The sequence below is a fragment of the Lepidochelys kempii genome, chromosome 8 (assembly GCF_965140265.1).
Source record: "Lepidochelys kempii isolate rLepKem1 chromosome 8, rLepKem1.hap2, whole genome shotgun sequence".
NCBI lineage: Eukaryota > Metazoa > Chordata > Testudines > Cheloniidae > Lepidochelys > Lepidochelys kempii.
In genome coordinates, this window is record NC_133263.1 from 38,580,843 (window position 1) to 38,598,057 (window position 17,215).

Here is a 17,215-nt window from a genome sequence, read left to right on the forward strand (position 1 = left end):
AAGTGACAGTATTTAAAGAATAATAATGCCAAATATAATGCTAAAGTGCATTTGTAAGATCTATAGTCAAAAGATGGTAATGGAAGTAATGCTTTTACAAATTTATATAATTATAACGAAGCATCCTTTCATTCTAAAACACAAGGGTATTTCCACCTTATTGAAAAATCTGTATTCCCTCAAAATATGGGCTCATACGTGAAATGACTTTACAAATGACAAATTCATTCACCAATGCAATTTCTTTTAGGTCAAGAGTTCTAGGAGATGAATTAAATTGTCATTGGTATGGCCTAGTAAATAAAGCACTGGACTTGTACTGGGGTTTACTCTCAGCTCTGCCCCGGCCAGATGGGTGACCTTGGGCAAATAACTTAATCTCTGTGTGCCTCAATTTCCTCATCTGTAAAGTGGGGATAAGTATACTAAACCCATCTGTAAAGCACTTTGAAATCTACTTATTAAAAGTCCCGTATAAGAACTAAGTATTACGACTATTTTAATATGTCTGTTTTTTTTATGTGTAGTATCCCAACAATCTCATGCCTCAACATATGTCCACATTAGTCTATGTAATTTATGGAAGAAATCTTCTTTTCTTATTTCTGTCTATTAATATATGAACGTCTATAGGCATTCTATTGTTGGAAGTGTTTTTAACACACAATTCAATCAATTTAAGGGATTTATACTTCACATTTTAATAGATATCATGTAGATAGTAATTTTATTAAGAAGTGACATATGTCAGCAAAAAGCATAAAGTATATCATATTTCATTATACAGGTTCCCCTCTCACACTGAGATTTGATGTCTTTCTAAAAGATATATTCTGATTCAGTCATAATCAGACTGTAGAGTGTTCCATTACATTGTAGAGAATAATAATTATATATATATATATATTCACATATGTATGCATGACAGTTCACATAGCATAATGTAACAATACGTTTAATTACATATCTAGCGCTTTAAAATGACTGAACAATTGAAATGTCAGTATTAAAAAACAAAACAGACCGTTCACAATGGAGTATTCTGCAGTCATTGATATAGACTCTGAGTGTCGCTGTTCGCTAACTATGTACAGTCTAATACGAAATAGAGCAAACCCATTTAACAGCAAAGACAGAGAAGCCGCAGGATGCAAGGTCTGAATAGAAAAAGAGGACCTTGCTGATTGAATCTAGACCTTACATAGGATGCCGTAATGAAGATTTGGTCCGAGACAACAGCATACAAATTCCTGATTCCTAATCACTGCAGACATCGGTAAGAGAACTGGAAGGCAGCTCTTCATCCCTTTTGAAATGGCGGACACACTGAGTAGACAGGATTTCAAAAGGCGAGTCTTGCGTTGCTGTATCTTGGTCACCGTTTGGGAGGCAGTTTCGGGACAGATTCATTATTCGATTCCTGAGGAAATGGAGATAGGATCCTTCGTGGGGAACATCGCAAAGGACCTGGGACTGGATCTAAAGGAGCTTTCAGACCGCGGAGTAAGCCTTGTTGCCAGAGGTAGGACACAATATTTTGGTTTGAATTTGAAAAACGGCCATTTATTTGTCAACGAAAGGATGGACAGAGAGCAGATCTGTGGTCATATTGCAAAATGTGTGTTAAATATTGAGGTGCTTGCGGAAAATCCAGTGAAGCTTTACAGAGGCGAGGTGGAAATAAAGGATATAAATGATAACTCGCCCAGTTTCCCAGAAAATGAAAGCGCGTTAGAAATCAGCGAGTATACTGCAAGAGGCACACGTTTCCCATTAGAAAAAGCTCATGACCCTGACGTAGGACTGAATTCGCTACAAAATTACAAATGTAGCCAAGACAGCTATTTTATCCTGAATGTAGAAACCGGAGATGACGGTGTAAAATACCCGGAATTAATATTGGAGACATCTTTGGATAGAGAACAACAAGCAGTTCATAATTTGATCCTCACCGCCACTGACTGTGGGGATCCTGTAAAAACAGGATCAACAATAATCCGTATTGTGGTGTTGGATGGAAATGACAATGCCCCAGAATTTACGCAATCGGTGTATAAAGTGAGTGTAAAGGAAGACATTCCTGTGGGTAGTGTGGTGCTCCGGGTAACAGCCTCGGACAGGGATGAAGGCATAAACGCACAGATCAAGTATTCGTTTCTCAAAATCTCAGAACGGTTTGACAAAAAATTTAAATTGGATCCTGAAACTGGGGACATCCAAGTAACTGCAAAGCTTGATTTTGAAGAATTAGTATTTTATGAATTTGACATACAAGCGAGGGACGAAGGCGGGCTATCAGCCTACTGCAAAGTTCTGATAGAGATTACTGACGTTAATAATCATATCCCTGGGATCACCGTCACATCTGCTTTCAGTCCCATTGCCGAAGATTCCCTCTTAGGTGCAGTGATTGCTATTCTTAATGTGCATGATCGAGATTCTGGGGAGAATGGTGAGGTCACTTGTTCTATAATTCCAGAAAACCTCCCATTCAAATTAGAGAGGTCATTTGATAATTTTTACACTGTGGTGACTGATAGAGCTTTGGACAGGGAGCAAGTCTCCGAATACAATGTCACTGTTGTAGCCACAGACCGAGGGATTCCTCCTCTCAGCTCAAACAAAACTGTCTTTATAGAAATTTTGGATAAAAATGACAACCGGCCTGTCTTCGATCAAAAATATTACACGGCCTATATCCCAGAAAATAGCACCCCAGGTGTTTCTGTATTTCATATGAAGGCAAATGATGTGGACTGGAGGGAGAACGCCAGAGTCACTTACTCCATTATTGAAGGAGACAGAAGCGAAGTGCCTTTGTCCTCCTACATTTCTATTAACTCCGAGACTGGGGCTCTCTACGCTCTGCGCTCCTTCGATTACGAACAGTTCCGGGAGATTCGGTTCCAAGTGCAGGCTCAGGATGGGGGTTCCCCACCTCTCAGCAGTAATGTTTCCGTCACTCTCTTTATACTGGATCAGAATGACAACAGCCCGCACATCTTACACCCCTCCTTTCCCACCGATGGCTCCACGGGAGTGGAGTTGGCCCCTCGCTCCTCCGAGCCGGGTTACCTGGTCACTAAGGTGGTGGCGGTGGATGCAGACTCCGGGCAGAACGCCTGGCTCTCCTACCAGCTGCTGAAGGCTACAGAGCCGGGGCTCTTCTCTGTGGGACTCCACAGCGGTGAGATCAGGACAGCGCGCTCCTTTGTAGACAAAGATGCGCTCAAGCAAAGTCTGGTGGTTTTAGTGAAGGACAACGGGCAGCTCCCTCTCTCTGCCACGGCCACTGTCACGGTGGTGGTGGCTGATAGCATCCCCGAAATCCTCTCCGATTTAAGCAGCCTCTCAGCTCCTGCAGACCCCCAGTCCAGCCTCACCTTGTATTTGGTGATCTCTGTGGCTTCCGTTTCCTCCTTGTTCTTTACCTTTATCCTAGTGTTCCTGGCCCTGAGGCTTCGCAGGTGGAGAAACTCGCAGCTGTTTGACTCCTCGAGTGTGACTTTCAGTGGAGTTCCCGTCTCGCAGTTTGTGGGGATTGATGGAGTCAGAGCTTTTCTTCACACTTCTCCCCAGGAGACTGTCCTATATAAGGACTGTGGATTAAAGGAATTCTGCTTTCAAGGGGGAAGTGCTTCAAACACTCTTACGGGTATTAATTCTGCTGTCAACAAGCAGACTGAATCGTTTGATGAAGAAACAAGTACCAGAAATGCTCTCGACATCTTCTTGGAGGTGAGTGTACTCGGCTGAATTCGATATTTCTTTGATCTCTGAGTAAAACACTTCAGTTACTATATTTCCATTATATTTTGTAGTCTTTTTGTCTAATCGTATTTGTAATGATATTTTAAAAGGAAGAAAGAGCGTTTTATTGAGTACACATGTTAAAAATAAGTTTATGGAAACAAAGATTTCAAATCAAATTCTGTTTACAGAAAAATGTGGCTTAATATTTAAAAATGGAGGAGGGTTGGATTGATTGACTCTCAGAGAAAAATTGATAAAACTACTAGTGGCCATTTCTTTCATGTTGTATATTTTCTGTTAAGGAGTTCAGAATTTCCATTCTTAATTTCTCCACATATACCTCATACACATTTTTTTATTTCTATATTATTATATCCTAGCTGTGTTTTTAAAAGGCCAATCACAGTAGCCTTATCACTAAATTAGTCCCTATCAAAAATTTAAGAAATTGGTGCCTAAAGTTGGGATTCTATATCTGTAGAAAATGCCTAAACTTGTGCCCATTTATTGTTTAGAATCAGGTTACTTGTGAAGATACCCAAGTTTGGATGTAAGAGACAAACTGTGGGCACCCATTTTTAAAATTCTTGCCAAGGACACTTAAACAACATCTGGGGATTTCTTTCCTCATAGGTTCTTCATCTAGAGCTTAAATCCTAAACCTATTCGTGATAAGCAGTTTCTAATCAGAAGGAAGACCTAAAAAGAGTTTAAGGAGCGCTCTAAATCTTTATTTTGATCATGAAAAATCGTCAGTGATCAGTGCAGAAGATATCTTCTTTACAAAAATGAAATGTACGTGAATAGTTTACACTGACAGCCCTCAATAAAATAAACGCCCTTTGTCAGGTTCCTCCCCCACTCTGAATTCTAGGGTACAGATGTGGGGACCTGCATGAAAAACCTCCTAAGCTTATCTTTACCAGCTTAGGTCAAAACTTCCCCAAGGTACAAAATAGTCCACCCGTCGTCCTTGGATTGGCTGCTACCACCACCAAACTAATACTGGTTACTGGGGAAGAGCTGTTTGGACGCATCTTTCCCCCCAAAATACTTCCCAAAACCTTGCACCCCACTTCCTGGACAAGGTTTGGTAAAAAGCCTCACCAATTTGCCTAGGTGACTACAGACCCAGACCCTTGGATCTTAAGAACAATGAACAATCCTCCCAACACTTGCACCCCCCTTTCCTGGGAAATGTTGGATAAAAAGCCTCACCAATTTGCATAGGTGACCACAGACCCAAACCCTTGGATCTGAGAACAATGAAAAAGCATTCAGTTTTCTTACAAGAAGACTTTTAATAAAAATAGAAGTAAATAGAAATAAAGAAATCCCCCCTGTAAAATCAGGATGGTAGATATCTTACAGGGTAATTAGATTCAAAAACATAGAGAACCCCTCTAGGCAAAACCTTAAGTTACAAAAAAGATACAGAGACAGAAATAGTTATTCTATTCAGCACAATTCTTTTCTCAGCCATTTAAAGAAATCATAATCTAACACATACCTAGCTAGATTACTTACTAAAAGTTCTAAGACTCCATTCCTGGTCTATCCCCGACAAAGACAGAATATAGACAGACACACAGACCCTTTGTTTCTCTCCCTCCTCCCAGCTTTTGAAAGTATCTTGTCTCCTCATTGGTCATTTTGGTCAGGTGCCAGCGAGGTTACCTTTAGCTTCTTAACCCTTTACAGGTGAGAGGAGCTTTCCCCTGGCCAGGAGGGATTTCAAAGGGGTTTACCCTTCCCTTTATATTTATGACACGCCCCCCAAATCTCAGCTAGGGTGAAACACTGGCTGGGATTTCTTCCTGGAGCTCTAGGAAAAACAGAGTTAATAAGACACATGCATCTCTAAATATACTACCAAGTACATAAAGACTAACAATATTTTCCACATCTCAAGGACGATTTTAACCAGTTGATTCTGGGAAACTTTCACGGGAGAGTGCATCAGCCACTTTGTTAGAAGCTCCTGAGATGTGTTGGATGTCGAAATCAAAATCTTGGAGAGCTAAACTCCACCGAAGAAGTTTTTTGTTAGTTTCCTTGACAGTGTGAAGCCACTTCAGTGCAGCATGGTCGGTTTGCAGGTGGAAACGCCGTCCCCAAACATATGGGCGTAGCTTTTCCAGAGCGTAGACAATGGCGTAACATTCTTTTTCAGTGATTGACCAGTTGCTTTCCCTCTCAGACAGCTTTTTGCTGAGGAACACTACAGGGTGGAATTCTTGATCAGGTCCTTTTTGCATTAAAACTGCTCCCACACCACACTCGGACGCATCTGTGGTTACTAGGAACGGTTTGTCAAAGTCTGGGGCCCTTAGTACAGGGTCAGACATGAGTGTCGCTTTAAGCTTGTTAAAGGCCTTCTGACACTTTTCGGTCCACTGAACAGCATTTGGCTGTTTCTTTTTGGTTAGGTCTGTCAGTGGGGCGGCGATTTGGCTGTAGTGCGGTACAAATCGTCTGTAATAACTGGCCAAGCCTAAGAAGGATTGAACCTGTTTCTTTGACTTTGGGACAGGCCACTTTTGGATAGCATCCACTTTGGCTTGTAGGGGGCTGATAGTTCCTTGACCCACCTGGTGTCCAAAGTAAGTCACTCTGTTTAGGCCTATTTGACACTTCTTAGCCTTAACAATTAGTCCTGCCTCCCTTATGCGCTCAAGGACTTTTTGTAGATGTTCCAGGTGGACTGCCCAGGAATCTGAAAATATGGCCACATCATCAAGGTAGGCGACTGCATATTCTCCTAATCCCGCTAGGAGACCATCTACAAGTCTTTGGAAAGTGGCGGGTGCATTTCGCAGCCCGAAAGGGAGTACATTAAATTCATACAGCCCGAGATGTGTGGTGAAGGCTGACCTTTCCTTGGCAGATTCATCTAGCGGTACCTGCCAGTACCCCTTGGTTAAGTCCAAGATAGAGATGAACTGGGCCCGTCCCAGTTTCTCTAATAGTTCATCTGTGCGTGGCATTGGATAGTTGTCTGGGCGAGTTACAGCATTTAGCTTATGGTAGTCCACGCAAAAACGTATTTCCCCATCTGGTTTGGGAACTAGAACCACTGGAGATGCCCATGCACTTTCAGAGGGGCGGATTACACCCATCTGTAACATATCCTGGATCTCCCGTTCTATAGCAGTTTTAGCTTGAGAAGACACCCGGTAAGGGTGGACCCTAATTGGGTGAGCATTACCTGTGTCAATGGAGTGGTATGCCCGTTCAGTCAGGCCTGGGGTGGCTGAGAATGTTGCCGCATAGCTAGTGCACAGCCCCTGGATCTGCTGTCGCTGCATACGCCCCAGGGTCATGGAGAGGTTCACCTCTTCCACACCACCACCACATTTCCCTTAGTAGTAGACACCTTCGGGCCACTCAGCGTCGTCTCCTCCGTGGGCTGTAAACTGACAAACCTTTAATTCTCTGGAATAAAAGGGCTTTAGAGAATTAATATGGTACACCTTAGGCTTTCGGTTGGAGGTGGGGAATGCTATGAGATAATTAACAGCTCCCAGGCGCTCCTGGACCGTGAATGGCCCTTCCCACGATGCTTCCATTTTATGGGCCTGGAGCGCCTTTAAGACCATGACCTGGTCTCCTACTTTGAAGGAACGTTCTCTGGCATGTTTATCATACCAGGCTTTTTGCTCTTTTTGAGCATCCTGTAAGTTTTCTCTAGCAAGGGCTAAAGAGGTTCGGAGGGTGTTTTGTAGGTTGGTTACAAAGTCCAGAATGTTAGTTCCTGGAGAAGGTGTAAATCCCTCCCATTGCTGCTTCACCAACTGCAATGGCCCCTTAACCTCACGGCCATATACAAGTTCAAATGGGGAAAACCCTAAACTGGGATGTGGTACAGCTCTGTAGGCAAAGAGCAACTGCTGCAACACTAGGTCCCAATCATTGGAGTGCTCATTTACGAATTTACGTATCATGGCCCCCAAAGTTCCATTAAACTTCTCCACCATGCCATTTGTTTGATGGTGGTAAGGAGTGGCAACCAAGTGATTTACCCCATGAGCTTCCCAAAGGTTTTTCATAGTTCCTGCCAGGAAATTAGTCCCTGCATCTGTGAGGATGTCGGAGGGCCAACCTACCCTGGCAAAAATGTCTGCTAGTGCCTGGCACACACTTTTAGCCCTGGTGTTGCTTAGAGCTACTGCTTCCGACCATTAGGTGGCAAAATCCATGAAAGTCAGTATGTACTGCTTTCCTCTGCGTGTCTTTTTCGGAAAAGGACCCAGAATATCCACAGCTACTCACTGAAATGGAACTTCAATGATGGGGAGTGGCTGGAGAGGGGCTTTGACCTGGTCTTGGGGCCCCACCTCACAAGACTGGACATAGGTAGAAACATCCTTGCCCATTCCCTCCCAGTGGAATGACCCCCCCAAACGGTCTTTGGTCCTGTTCACCCCAGCATGGCCACTAGGGTGATCATGGGCTAAGCTCAAGAGCTTGGCCCGGTATTTAGTTGGAACTACCAACTGTCTCTGAGGATGCCAGTCTTCCTGGTGTCCCCCAGAAAGAGTTTCCTTGTATAAAAGTCCTCTTTCTACAAGAAACCTGGATCGATTAGAAGAGCTGAGAGGTGGTGGGTTGCTCCGTGCCGCCGTCCAAGCTCTCTGGAGGCTTTCATCTGCTTCCTGTTCGGTCTGGAACTGTTCCCTTGATGCTGGAGACATCAGTCCCTCATTGGATTGTGGACCTATGCTTGGTCCCTCTGGAAGCGATATAGGGGATGGAGCTGTTTCTGTTGACTGTGAACCGCTCTCCGCTGGTGCACTATGTTGGGATTCAGGCTCCGGCTGAGCCTCTTGTGTAGGGTTATGGGCTGCTGCCAGTTCAGGTTCGGTGGGGCCCTCTGGTGTTGAGGTTGCAAGTACTGGATTCAGTGCTGACACGGGGTCTGGTGTTGGTTGTTCGGCTGGTTCCGGTTCTGGGACTGGTTCCGTCTGGGTCTCTGGGACTGGATCCACTACTGCTGTTGCAGACATTGGCCTGGGGTCCGGGTCCATCACCTCTGACCGGGTCCTGATAGAAGTTTCCGGAACAGAGCTAGGCCTCACGGCTTGTTTAGCCTGGCTGCGGGTGACCGTTCCCACCCTCTTGGCCTGCTTCACATGCTTGGCCAAGTCTTCCCCCAACAGCATGGGGATGGGATAATCATCATAGACTGCAAAAGTCCACATTCCTGACCAGCCCTTGTACTGGACAGACACCTTGGCTGTAGGCAAATTGAAAGAGTTGGACTTGAAGGGTTGAATCGTCACTTGGATCTCTGGGTTGATTAAATTGGGGTCCACTAAGGAAGCATGGATAGCTGACACTTGTGCTCCGGTGTCCCTCCACGCGGTGACCTTCTTCCTGCCCACACTCACAGTTTCCCTCCGCTCCCAGGGTATCTGGGAGGTATCTGGGCCTGTGGACCTCTGGTGTGATTCTGGTGCAATGAACTGTAATCTGTTGGGGTTCTTGGGGCAGTTGGCCTTTACATGCCCCAGCTCGTTACATTTAAAACATCGTCCAGCTGACGGGTCACTGGGGCGAGGAGGGTTGCTGGAGAACGGGGTGGTGGGACGATAAGGGATCTGGAGGGTTCTTTGGGAGGTAGGTGGGGCTTTGGGCGGCCCCCGGTAATAGGGTGTGGTCTGGGGTGGTCCCTTCTGGCCTCCGCTCCAACTGCGACCAGTTTTCTTCTTCTCTGCCACCTCCACCCATCTGGCTCCAATCTCTCCTGCCTCGATTACAGTTTTGGGTTTCCCATCTAGGATATATCTTTCTATTTCCTCAGGAACACCCTCTAAGAATTGTTCCATTTGCATTAGGAAGGGCAAATTTACTGGAGATTCAACACTTGCTCCTGATATCCAGGCATCCCAATGTTTCACAATGTGGTAGGCATGTCGGGTGAATGACACATCTGGTTTCCACCTTAGGGCTCTGAACCTCCGACGAGACTGCTCGGGTGTTATCCCCATTCTGACTCTCGCCTTGGATTTAAACAGTTCATACTTGTTCATGTGTTCTTTAGGCATTTCAGCTGCCACCTCAGCTAAGGGTCCACTGAGCTGCGGCCTCAGCTCTACCATGTATTGGTCAGTAGAGATGTTGTACCCAAGGCAGGCCCTTTCGAAGTTTTCTAAGAAGGCCTCAGTATCATCACCTGCCTTGTAGGTGGGGAACTTTCTGGGATGGGAAGTGGTACCTGGAGAAGGATTGCTAGGGTTTGTTGGTATATTCTGCCGGGCCTTTATCCTCTCCACCTCCTCCACATGCTTCCTCTCTTTTTCCTTCTCCTCCTCCACATGCTTCCTCTCTTTTTCCTTCTCCTCCTCCACATGCTTCCTTGCCTCCATTTACCTCTTGTGGGCAGCCTCCTGTACCTCCTTCTCCAGCCGCATGAGTTCTATCTGTCTTTCATGTTCCCTTTGTTTTTCCTCAGCCTGAAATTTGGCTAATTCCAGCTGTAGTCGAGCTGCGGATTTGGTCGTTCTAACCTCTCTGTTTTTAACTAACTTTACACCCGAGGTTTAGAAATAAACAAACAAAACTTGGCTGTAAAATTTTGCTGTGCTGGAATAGAATACCTATTCTCTGATAGTGATTGTCAGCCTACAGAAAAAGACAATTCCCTTGTCTCTGCTCTGGGCCCAAATTAAAGCAAAAAACCTCCAACTACTTGGAAACCTGCCTACCCAGCCCAAAGAAAAAGCAAATGGGTAGAACACACACCCCCTATTTACTTTTAGAAAGAAAAGAAAAGAAAAAAAAACTCTGGGTTGGAAGACTGTGAATTTCCCTGCAGGAGTTAAGTACCCTGCCTCCAGGCAAAGAAAACCTGCAATTCACAAGATAATCCCCTTTTGTCTCTGCTTGGCCACAAAGCAGAGAAAAAACAAGCTGCTTTCAGTTTCAGCTGCTTTCTGGACTTCCTTTCCAAAGGAAAAAAAAATTTCTTTTTAAAATCTGTATTTCTAGTTCAAAAAATCTCAACTGGATCTCAAAATGATTTCAGGTTAATCCCACCACTATGCCACCATGTCAGGTTCCTCCCCCACTCTGAATTCTAGGGTACAGATGTGGGGACCTGCATGAAAAACCTCCTAAGCTTATCTTTACCAGCTTAGGTCAAAACTTCCCCAAGATACAAAATATTCCACCCGTCGTCCTTGGATTGGCCGCTACCACCACCAAACTAATACTGGTTACTGGGGAAGAGCTGTTTGGACGCATCTTTCCCCCCAAAATACTTCCCAAAACCTTGCACCCCACTTCCTGGACAAGGTTTGGTAAAAAGCCTCACCAATTTGCCTAGGTGACTACAGACCCAGACCCTTGGATCTTAAGAACAATGAACAATCCTCCCAACACTTGCACCCCCCTTTCCTGGGAAATGTTGGATAAAAAGCCTCACCAATTTGCATAGGTGACCACAGACCCAAACCCTTGGATCTGAGAACAATGAAAAAGCATTCAGTTTTCTTACAAGAAGACTTTTAATAAAAATAGAAGTAAATAGAAATAAAGAAATCCCCCCTGTAAAATCAGGATGGTAGATATCTTACAGGGTAATTAGATTCAAAAACATAGAGAACCCCTCTAGGCAAAACCTTAAGTTACAAAAAAGATACAGAGACAGAAATAGTTATTCTATTCAGCACAATTCTTTTCTCAGCCATTTAAAGAAATCATAATCTAACACATACCTAGCTAGATTACTTACTAAAAGTTCTAAGACTCCATTCCTGGTCTATCCCCGACAAAGACAGAATATAGACAGACACACAGACCCTTTGTTTCTCTCCCTCCTCCCAGCTTTTGAAAGTATCTTGTCTCCTCATTGGTCATTTTGGTCAGGTGCCAGCGAGGTTACCTTTAGCTTCTTAACCCTTTACAGGTGAGAGGAGCTTTCCCCTGGCCAGGAGGGATTTCAAAGGGGTTTACCCTTCCCTTTATATTTGTGACGCCCTTTATTACCATTACAATCTGTAACGAAAATGTTATTCTAGTATATTATAAATCTAATTTACATTGGCCATTGCTAAAGGTTTGCAGTCGTAAACTCTTATTCCCCAAATAGCCTAGATATTATAGATACCCCACATTTAATGTAATTTTAGCAAGTCACATTTTAAAAGCAGACTGCCTTATAAAGATGATGGCATTATTCCCTATTTGATGTCTGGCTAGCCTAGAATACAAATATTTTATGAGATTGCTAATTTAGTTCATAAAAGTAACTCTGTTGACCTATTTCAGAGGAACAGCCGTGTTAGTCTGTATGAACATCTGATGAAGTGAGCTGTAGCTCACGAAAGCTCATGCTCAAATAAATTGGTTAGTCTCTAAGGTGCCACAAGTACTCCTTTTCTTTCTGTTGACCTAGTATTTTTAGATTAATGTCAGGTATTTAACTTAATACCACTTGATATTCATATTGAAATCTAATACTATAAAATAAATAAGTTACATATTGGGTATAAACTAATTCAGACATGAAACTTTATTTACTATGTCAAGATAATCAGATGGTGGTGTTTCTAATGAGGCTCAGCAAAGTTGGAGTCAAAGCCCAACTTTATTCAGTATTATTATCTGTGATCTGGAAGAAACTATAATCATTAACATTTGCAGATATCATAAATATTGATGGGCTAGTTAATAACAGAGATCCAGTCAACCATGCAGAGAGGTCTCTAGACTGGGAGCAGTAAAAACATACATTTTAATATAGTCAAATACAAGGTCATGCATTTAGGAGCCATACATTCAGGATGGGAGGCTGTACCTGGGAAAGTAGTTACTCTGGAAAGGACATAGGGGTGATAGTAGATAATTCACTGAATATGAACTCCCAATGCAGTGCTATGGCTTTATTCTTTCAACCTGATTCTTTGATATATTAAAGGGCAATATAAAGCAGGAGTAATGGAGTCATAGAGCCACCAGTTTTAATGACAGAAGGGACCACTAGATCATCTAGTCTGATCTCCTGTATATCACAGGCCTCCAACACCACCCAGCACCAGCACACTAAATCCAACAAACAAAATGAAACCAAAGTATTACAGCACACAGGAAACTAGTCTATTATGTATCACAGGCAGAAAATAGGAGGGACTGAGATGCACTGTACTCAGGCTCCCTGCAATGACAGGGAAATGATTAAGTGAGAAATAACCAAATAATCCTGGCAAATGACCAGCACCCACACACTTGCAGAGAAAGGCAAAAAACCTCCAAGGTCATTGCCTATCTGATCTGGGGGATAATTTCTTCCTGATGCTACATATGACATCAGAGAATCATATAATTGTAGGACTGGAAGGGACCTTGAGAGATCATCTAGTCCAGTCCCCTGCACTCATGGCAAGATTAAGTATTATCTAGGGTATCTCTGACAGGTGTTTGTCTAATCTACTCTTAAAAATCTCCAATGAGAGAGATTCTACAACCTCCCTAGGCAATTTATTCCAGTGCTTAACCACACTGACAGTTAGGAAGTTTTTCCTAATGTCCAACCTAAACTGCCCTTGCTGCAATTTAAGCCCATTGCTTCTTGTCCTATCCTCAGCTGTTAAGGAGAAAAAAATTTCTCCCTCCTCCTTGCAACAGCCTTTTATGTACTTGAAAACTGGTGTCATGTCCCTTCTCAGTCTTCTCTTCTCCAGACTAAACAAACCCAATTTTTTCACTCTTCCCTTACAGATCATATTTCCTAGACCTTTAATCATTTTTGTTGCTCTTCTCTGGACGTTTTCCAATTTCTCCACATCTTTCCTGAAATGTGGCGCCCAGAACTGGACACAATATTCCAGTTGAGGCCTAATCAACATGGAATAGATTGGAAGAATTACTTCTCATGTCTTGCTTGCATCACTCCTGCTAATACATTCCAGAATGATGTTTGATTTTTTTGCAAGTGTTACACAGTTGACTCATATTTAGCTTCTTATCCACTGTGACCCCCAGGTCCCTTTGTGCAGTACTCTTTCCTAGGCACTTATTTCCCATTTTGTATGTGTGCAGTTAGATACTGAACATATGAACAAGAACCAGCCAGCCAAGCACCTGGGAGAGGGAATGCTTGGCTCCAACTCAGAGTCCTGCCCCTCCCCACCCAATGTACTATCTCCAGCCATGGCTATCCCTCCCTTCATCAAAGGAAGGAGGTTAAAAAAACCCTCCCAGAATACATAGGTGAGGAATCTCTTTCTGACTCCCTGCTAGTGGCTGGCTGAAAGCCTGAAGCATGAGCTTTAGGAACATAAGACATAAACTGGAAGTGAGCCTCAGGGCTGTTAAGCCCTGACCTCTAACCCCCGCTTCCCCCATCACAAGCAACCCCATCAGACAATTGCACTCATTAATTTGTCCGGTTCTGTCTCTTAAAACTAATTAAATTATTTGCCCACAAAACTCCTATTAGGAGACTGTTCCAGAACTTCTCCCCTCTCATAGCTGGAACCCTTCTTTCAGTTTCCAGCCTGACTTTGTTCATGGCCAATTTTTATCCATTTGTTCCTGTGCCAACATTGTGCTTTAGCTTCATAAGAATGGCCATACTGGATCAGACCAACCTTCCATCTAACCTAGTATCTTGTCTTCCAACAGTGATCAATGCGGGGTGCCCTGAGGGAATGAGCCCCCAGCCCCATGTATTTATAGAGAGCAATCATATCCCCTTTCAGGCTTATTTTGCTCGACTAAACTAGCCAAGAGCTTCCAGTCTCCTCTCATAAGCCCCTCCCCCATTCCCATAAACACCCTAGTAGCTCTTCTCTGCACTTGTTCCAGTTTAAATTCAACTTTCTTGAACCTGGGTCACCAGAATTGTACACAGTATTTTATATGAGGTCTTACCAGTGCCTTGTACAAAGGATAATACTTCTCTAGGGTGATATTATCTCTGTATATGGCACTGGTGACACTGGTCATGGAATAGCTTGTCTAGTTTTGTATAAACAAATTAAAATGGATGTTGAAGAAACTTGAGCACTTCAGGAAAGACCTACAAGAGTTTCCTGAACTAGAAAACATGAGAGACTTAAGGAGCTCATTCTATTTATGTCATGGAAGAGAAGGTTAGTAAGCAACCTGGTCAAGGTCTTTAAGTACCTGCATAGGGAGCAGATATATAATACTAGATGGTTCTTTTAGCTAGCAGACAAAGTCTTAACAAGATCCAGTGCCTGGAAGTTGAAGTTAGATACATTCAAAGTGGAAATAAGGTGCACATATTGAATAGTGGGTGTAATTAACTATCAGAACAGTTTACCGAAGAAAGTGGTAGATTATCCATCATTTGGCATCTTTAAATAGAAATGGGATATTTTTCTAAAATATTTGCACTAGCTCAACCACAAATTATTGGGCGTTGTTCAGGAATTAATGGGTGCAATTCTGGAGGTCAGAGTATGTGACCCTCTGATTTTATAGTCCATGAATTTATGAAAATGTCTAACTAAGGAAGAGTATGCATGGATCCTTCAGTTAGAATCTATGCTCCTTTTCCTCATGGTTGTACTTTTGTGCCTCTGTTTGCTTTGCTTTTGTTCATATAGTGATTCTTCAGAATTTTTGAATGCCAGCTGATTTTTAAACGATCCAACACAATTAGATATTTAAAAAGTCTTAAATAGAATAACATATGATATTGAAATTATTCAGCCAAAACAGTCTGAGCGCTGTGAGCAAAGGCTTTTTCTGCCATTCTTTGAAAAAGTATTGGCAATTTTTTCCCAGATCATTTTTAGCAATTGTCTGCATCTGGAAAGAAAGAAAGAAAGAAAGAAAGAAAGAAAGAAAGAAAGAAAGAAAGAAAGAAAGAAAGAAAGAAAGAAAGAAAGAAAGAAATCTGTTCCACATTTGCCCGCTCTTTGAGTGCTTTATTTATTTATTTATTTATTTATTTATTTATTTATTTATTTATTTATAAGATAGCTTTATCGCTCCATAATATTTTGGTACGCTTAGGCGCTACTCTGGTCTTTTCTTATATTGAGAATTTTATATTGAAAACTTACATTTTTTTCATACGCAAGAGTTTTCATCTTGAATTTTTTCACTTGCCTGGTGTATACTTTGCGGGTAGAGGCATTGGAAGGCTCCACGTTCGTTTTTCTGCATTTAGTGAAACAAAAAAATGCGACATTAAAACTCTAAATGTGACAAAAGACCAGCGTGGTAAATATATTTACAATCTCATAGTTAAAGTGAAATGTCACTCACAGATTAACCAATTTATAATTTTGTTTCCTAACGTGTTGTAGATTAATTAGAGAGGAATACGACAATGCAAAAATAATATTATCTACCAACGTTCCGGAAGGAAACAACCACTTCAAGTTTATTGAGTTTCATTAAAATTCATTTTCCATCTCTTTTATATCTTGTAATAATCACCTCAGTTATTAAAACTACGAGGAAGCTTCTATTTTTCTCGGTGCACTGAGTGACTACTGTGCCTCGGGTGCTCCCTGGGTTTTCTTGCATTCGCTGTGATATTTTCCAATATTTTCAGAAAATTTTTGGCCAATCTGAAAGCTTCCTCAGCTCCTTCTCTAGGAAAATATGAAAGTCCTCATCCCTTGTCTGAAGAAGTGAAATATTTTGAGGATGAATCTAGAACTTGATATGGATTTTATATTACGAAGGCAGAACAAATTTTGTTAAAAACTAAACGTAAGACAGTATACTGCAGTTTATGATTGAAAATATGAGAGTCGCTGTTTACCAGTGTGGATCAGAAGTTCTGGAACAGAATCAGCAGATTTCCTTGGCAATTTACATAGCACAAAACACAAAACAATTGCTCAGAATGACTTGGGTATAAAAGAGATCTCTTGCGCTGGCAATTTATTGCCCACTCCAGGCTGCCTTAGAGTATTTTTCAGTTTAAATAACTCTTATTCTTGCTTATGATATCACTGCGTAAGTCTTTCATAAGAATCGGAGATAATTCCTCAGATAGATGAGCATTTAATCCCATTATGGAGGATGGGGATTTATATGAGATGAAATGCTATATAGAGAATAATGCCTAAATCCAAGGTAAAATATATTACTTTTTAATGTCTAGATTGAGAATGGAAAGTCTGAGCTCGAGTTTTGCTTTGGTGTTTTCTGTGTTCTTTTGAAAAACATTTTTTTCAACCATGGGCGGATTTAGCGATAAAAGCACAAAGTTAAAATAAACTGTAAAGCGTTCCTATTAACCGGAAGATGTTAGACAGTTGAAAGTTAACGACGGGTTCTAACTAGAGTTCTTCACCCTGGAAATATTCTCTGTAGAAAAGGTTTTTTATAAGAAGTGTGCTGACCCAGGGGCTGATTGCATAGTGATAAGATGGACTTAAATCAAAGGCGGTTAGTGAGGTTTCTCATCTAAATGTTCATGTCCAGTTGTGGAAGCGTTGTATGATTAGGCATTTAGGTACTTTCAGAGAGA

The 17,215-nt window shown here is 42.3% G+C and overlaps 1 protein-coding gene across 8 annotated transcripts in view; it reads left to right on the forward strand.

Moving 5' to 3' along the window:
* The window catches only part of LOC140915802 (protocadherin gamma-C5-like), a 384,766-nt gene that overhangs the window by 52,689 nt on the left and 314,862 nt on the right, over window positions 1–17,215 (forward strand). For 2 of the 8 annotated variants that reach the window (XM_073356124.1, XM_073356147.1), the window contains exon 1: window positions 1,121–3,738. The exons of 5 other annotated variants lie outside the window; for them this stretch is intronic. In XM_073356124.1, coding sequence (XP_073212225.1) covers window positions 1,315–3,738 — 2,424 coding nt within the window. In that variant the 5' untranslated portion in view covers window positions 1,121–1,314. Of the gene's footprint in view, window positions 1–1,120; window positions 3,739–17,215 lie in introns of those variants that run through there. One more of the 8 variants, XM_073356152.1, reaches the window with a different exon arrangement.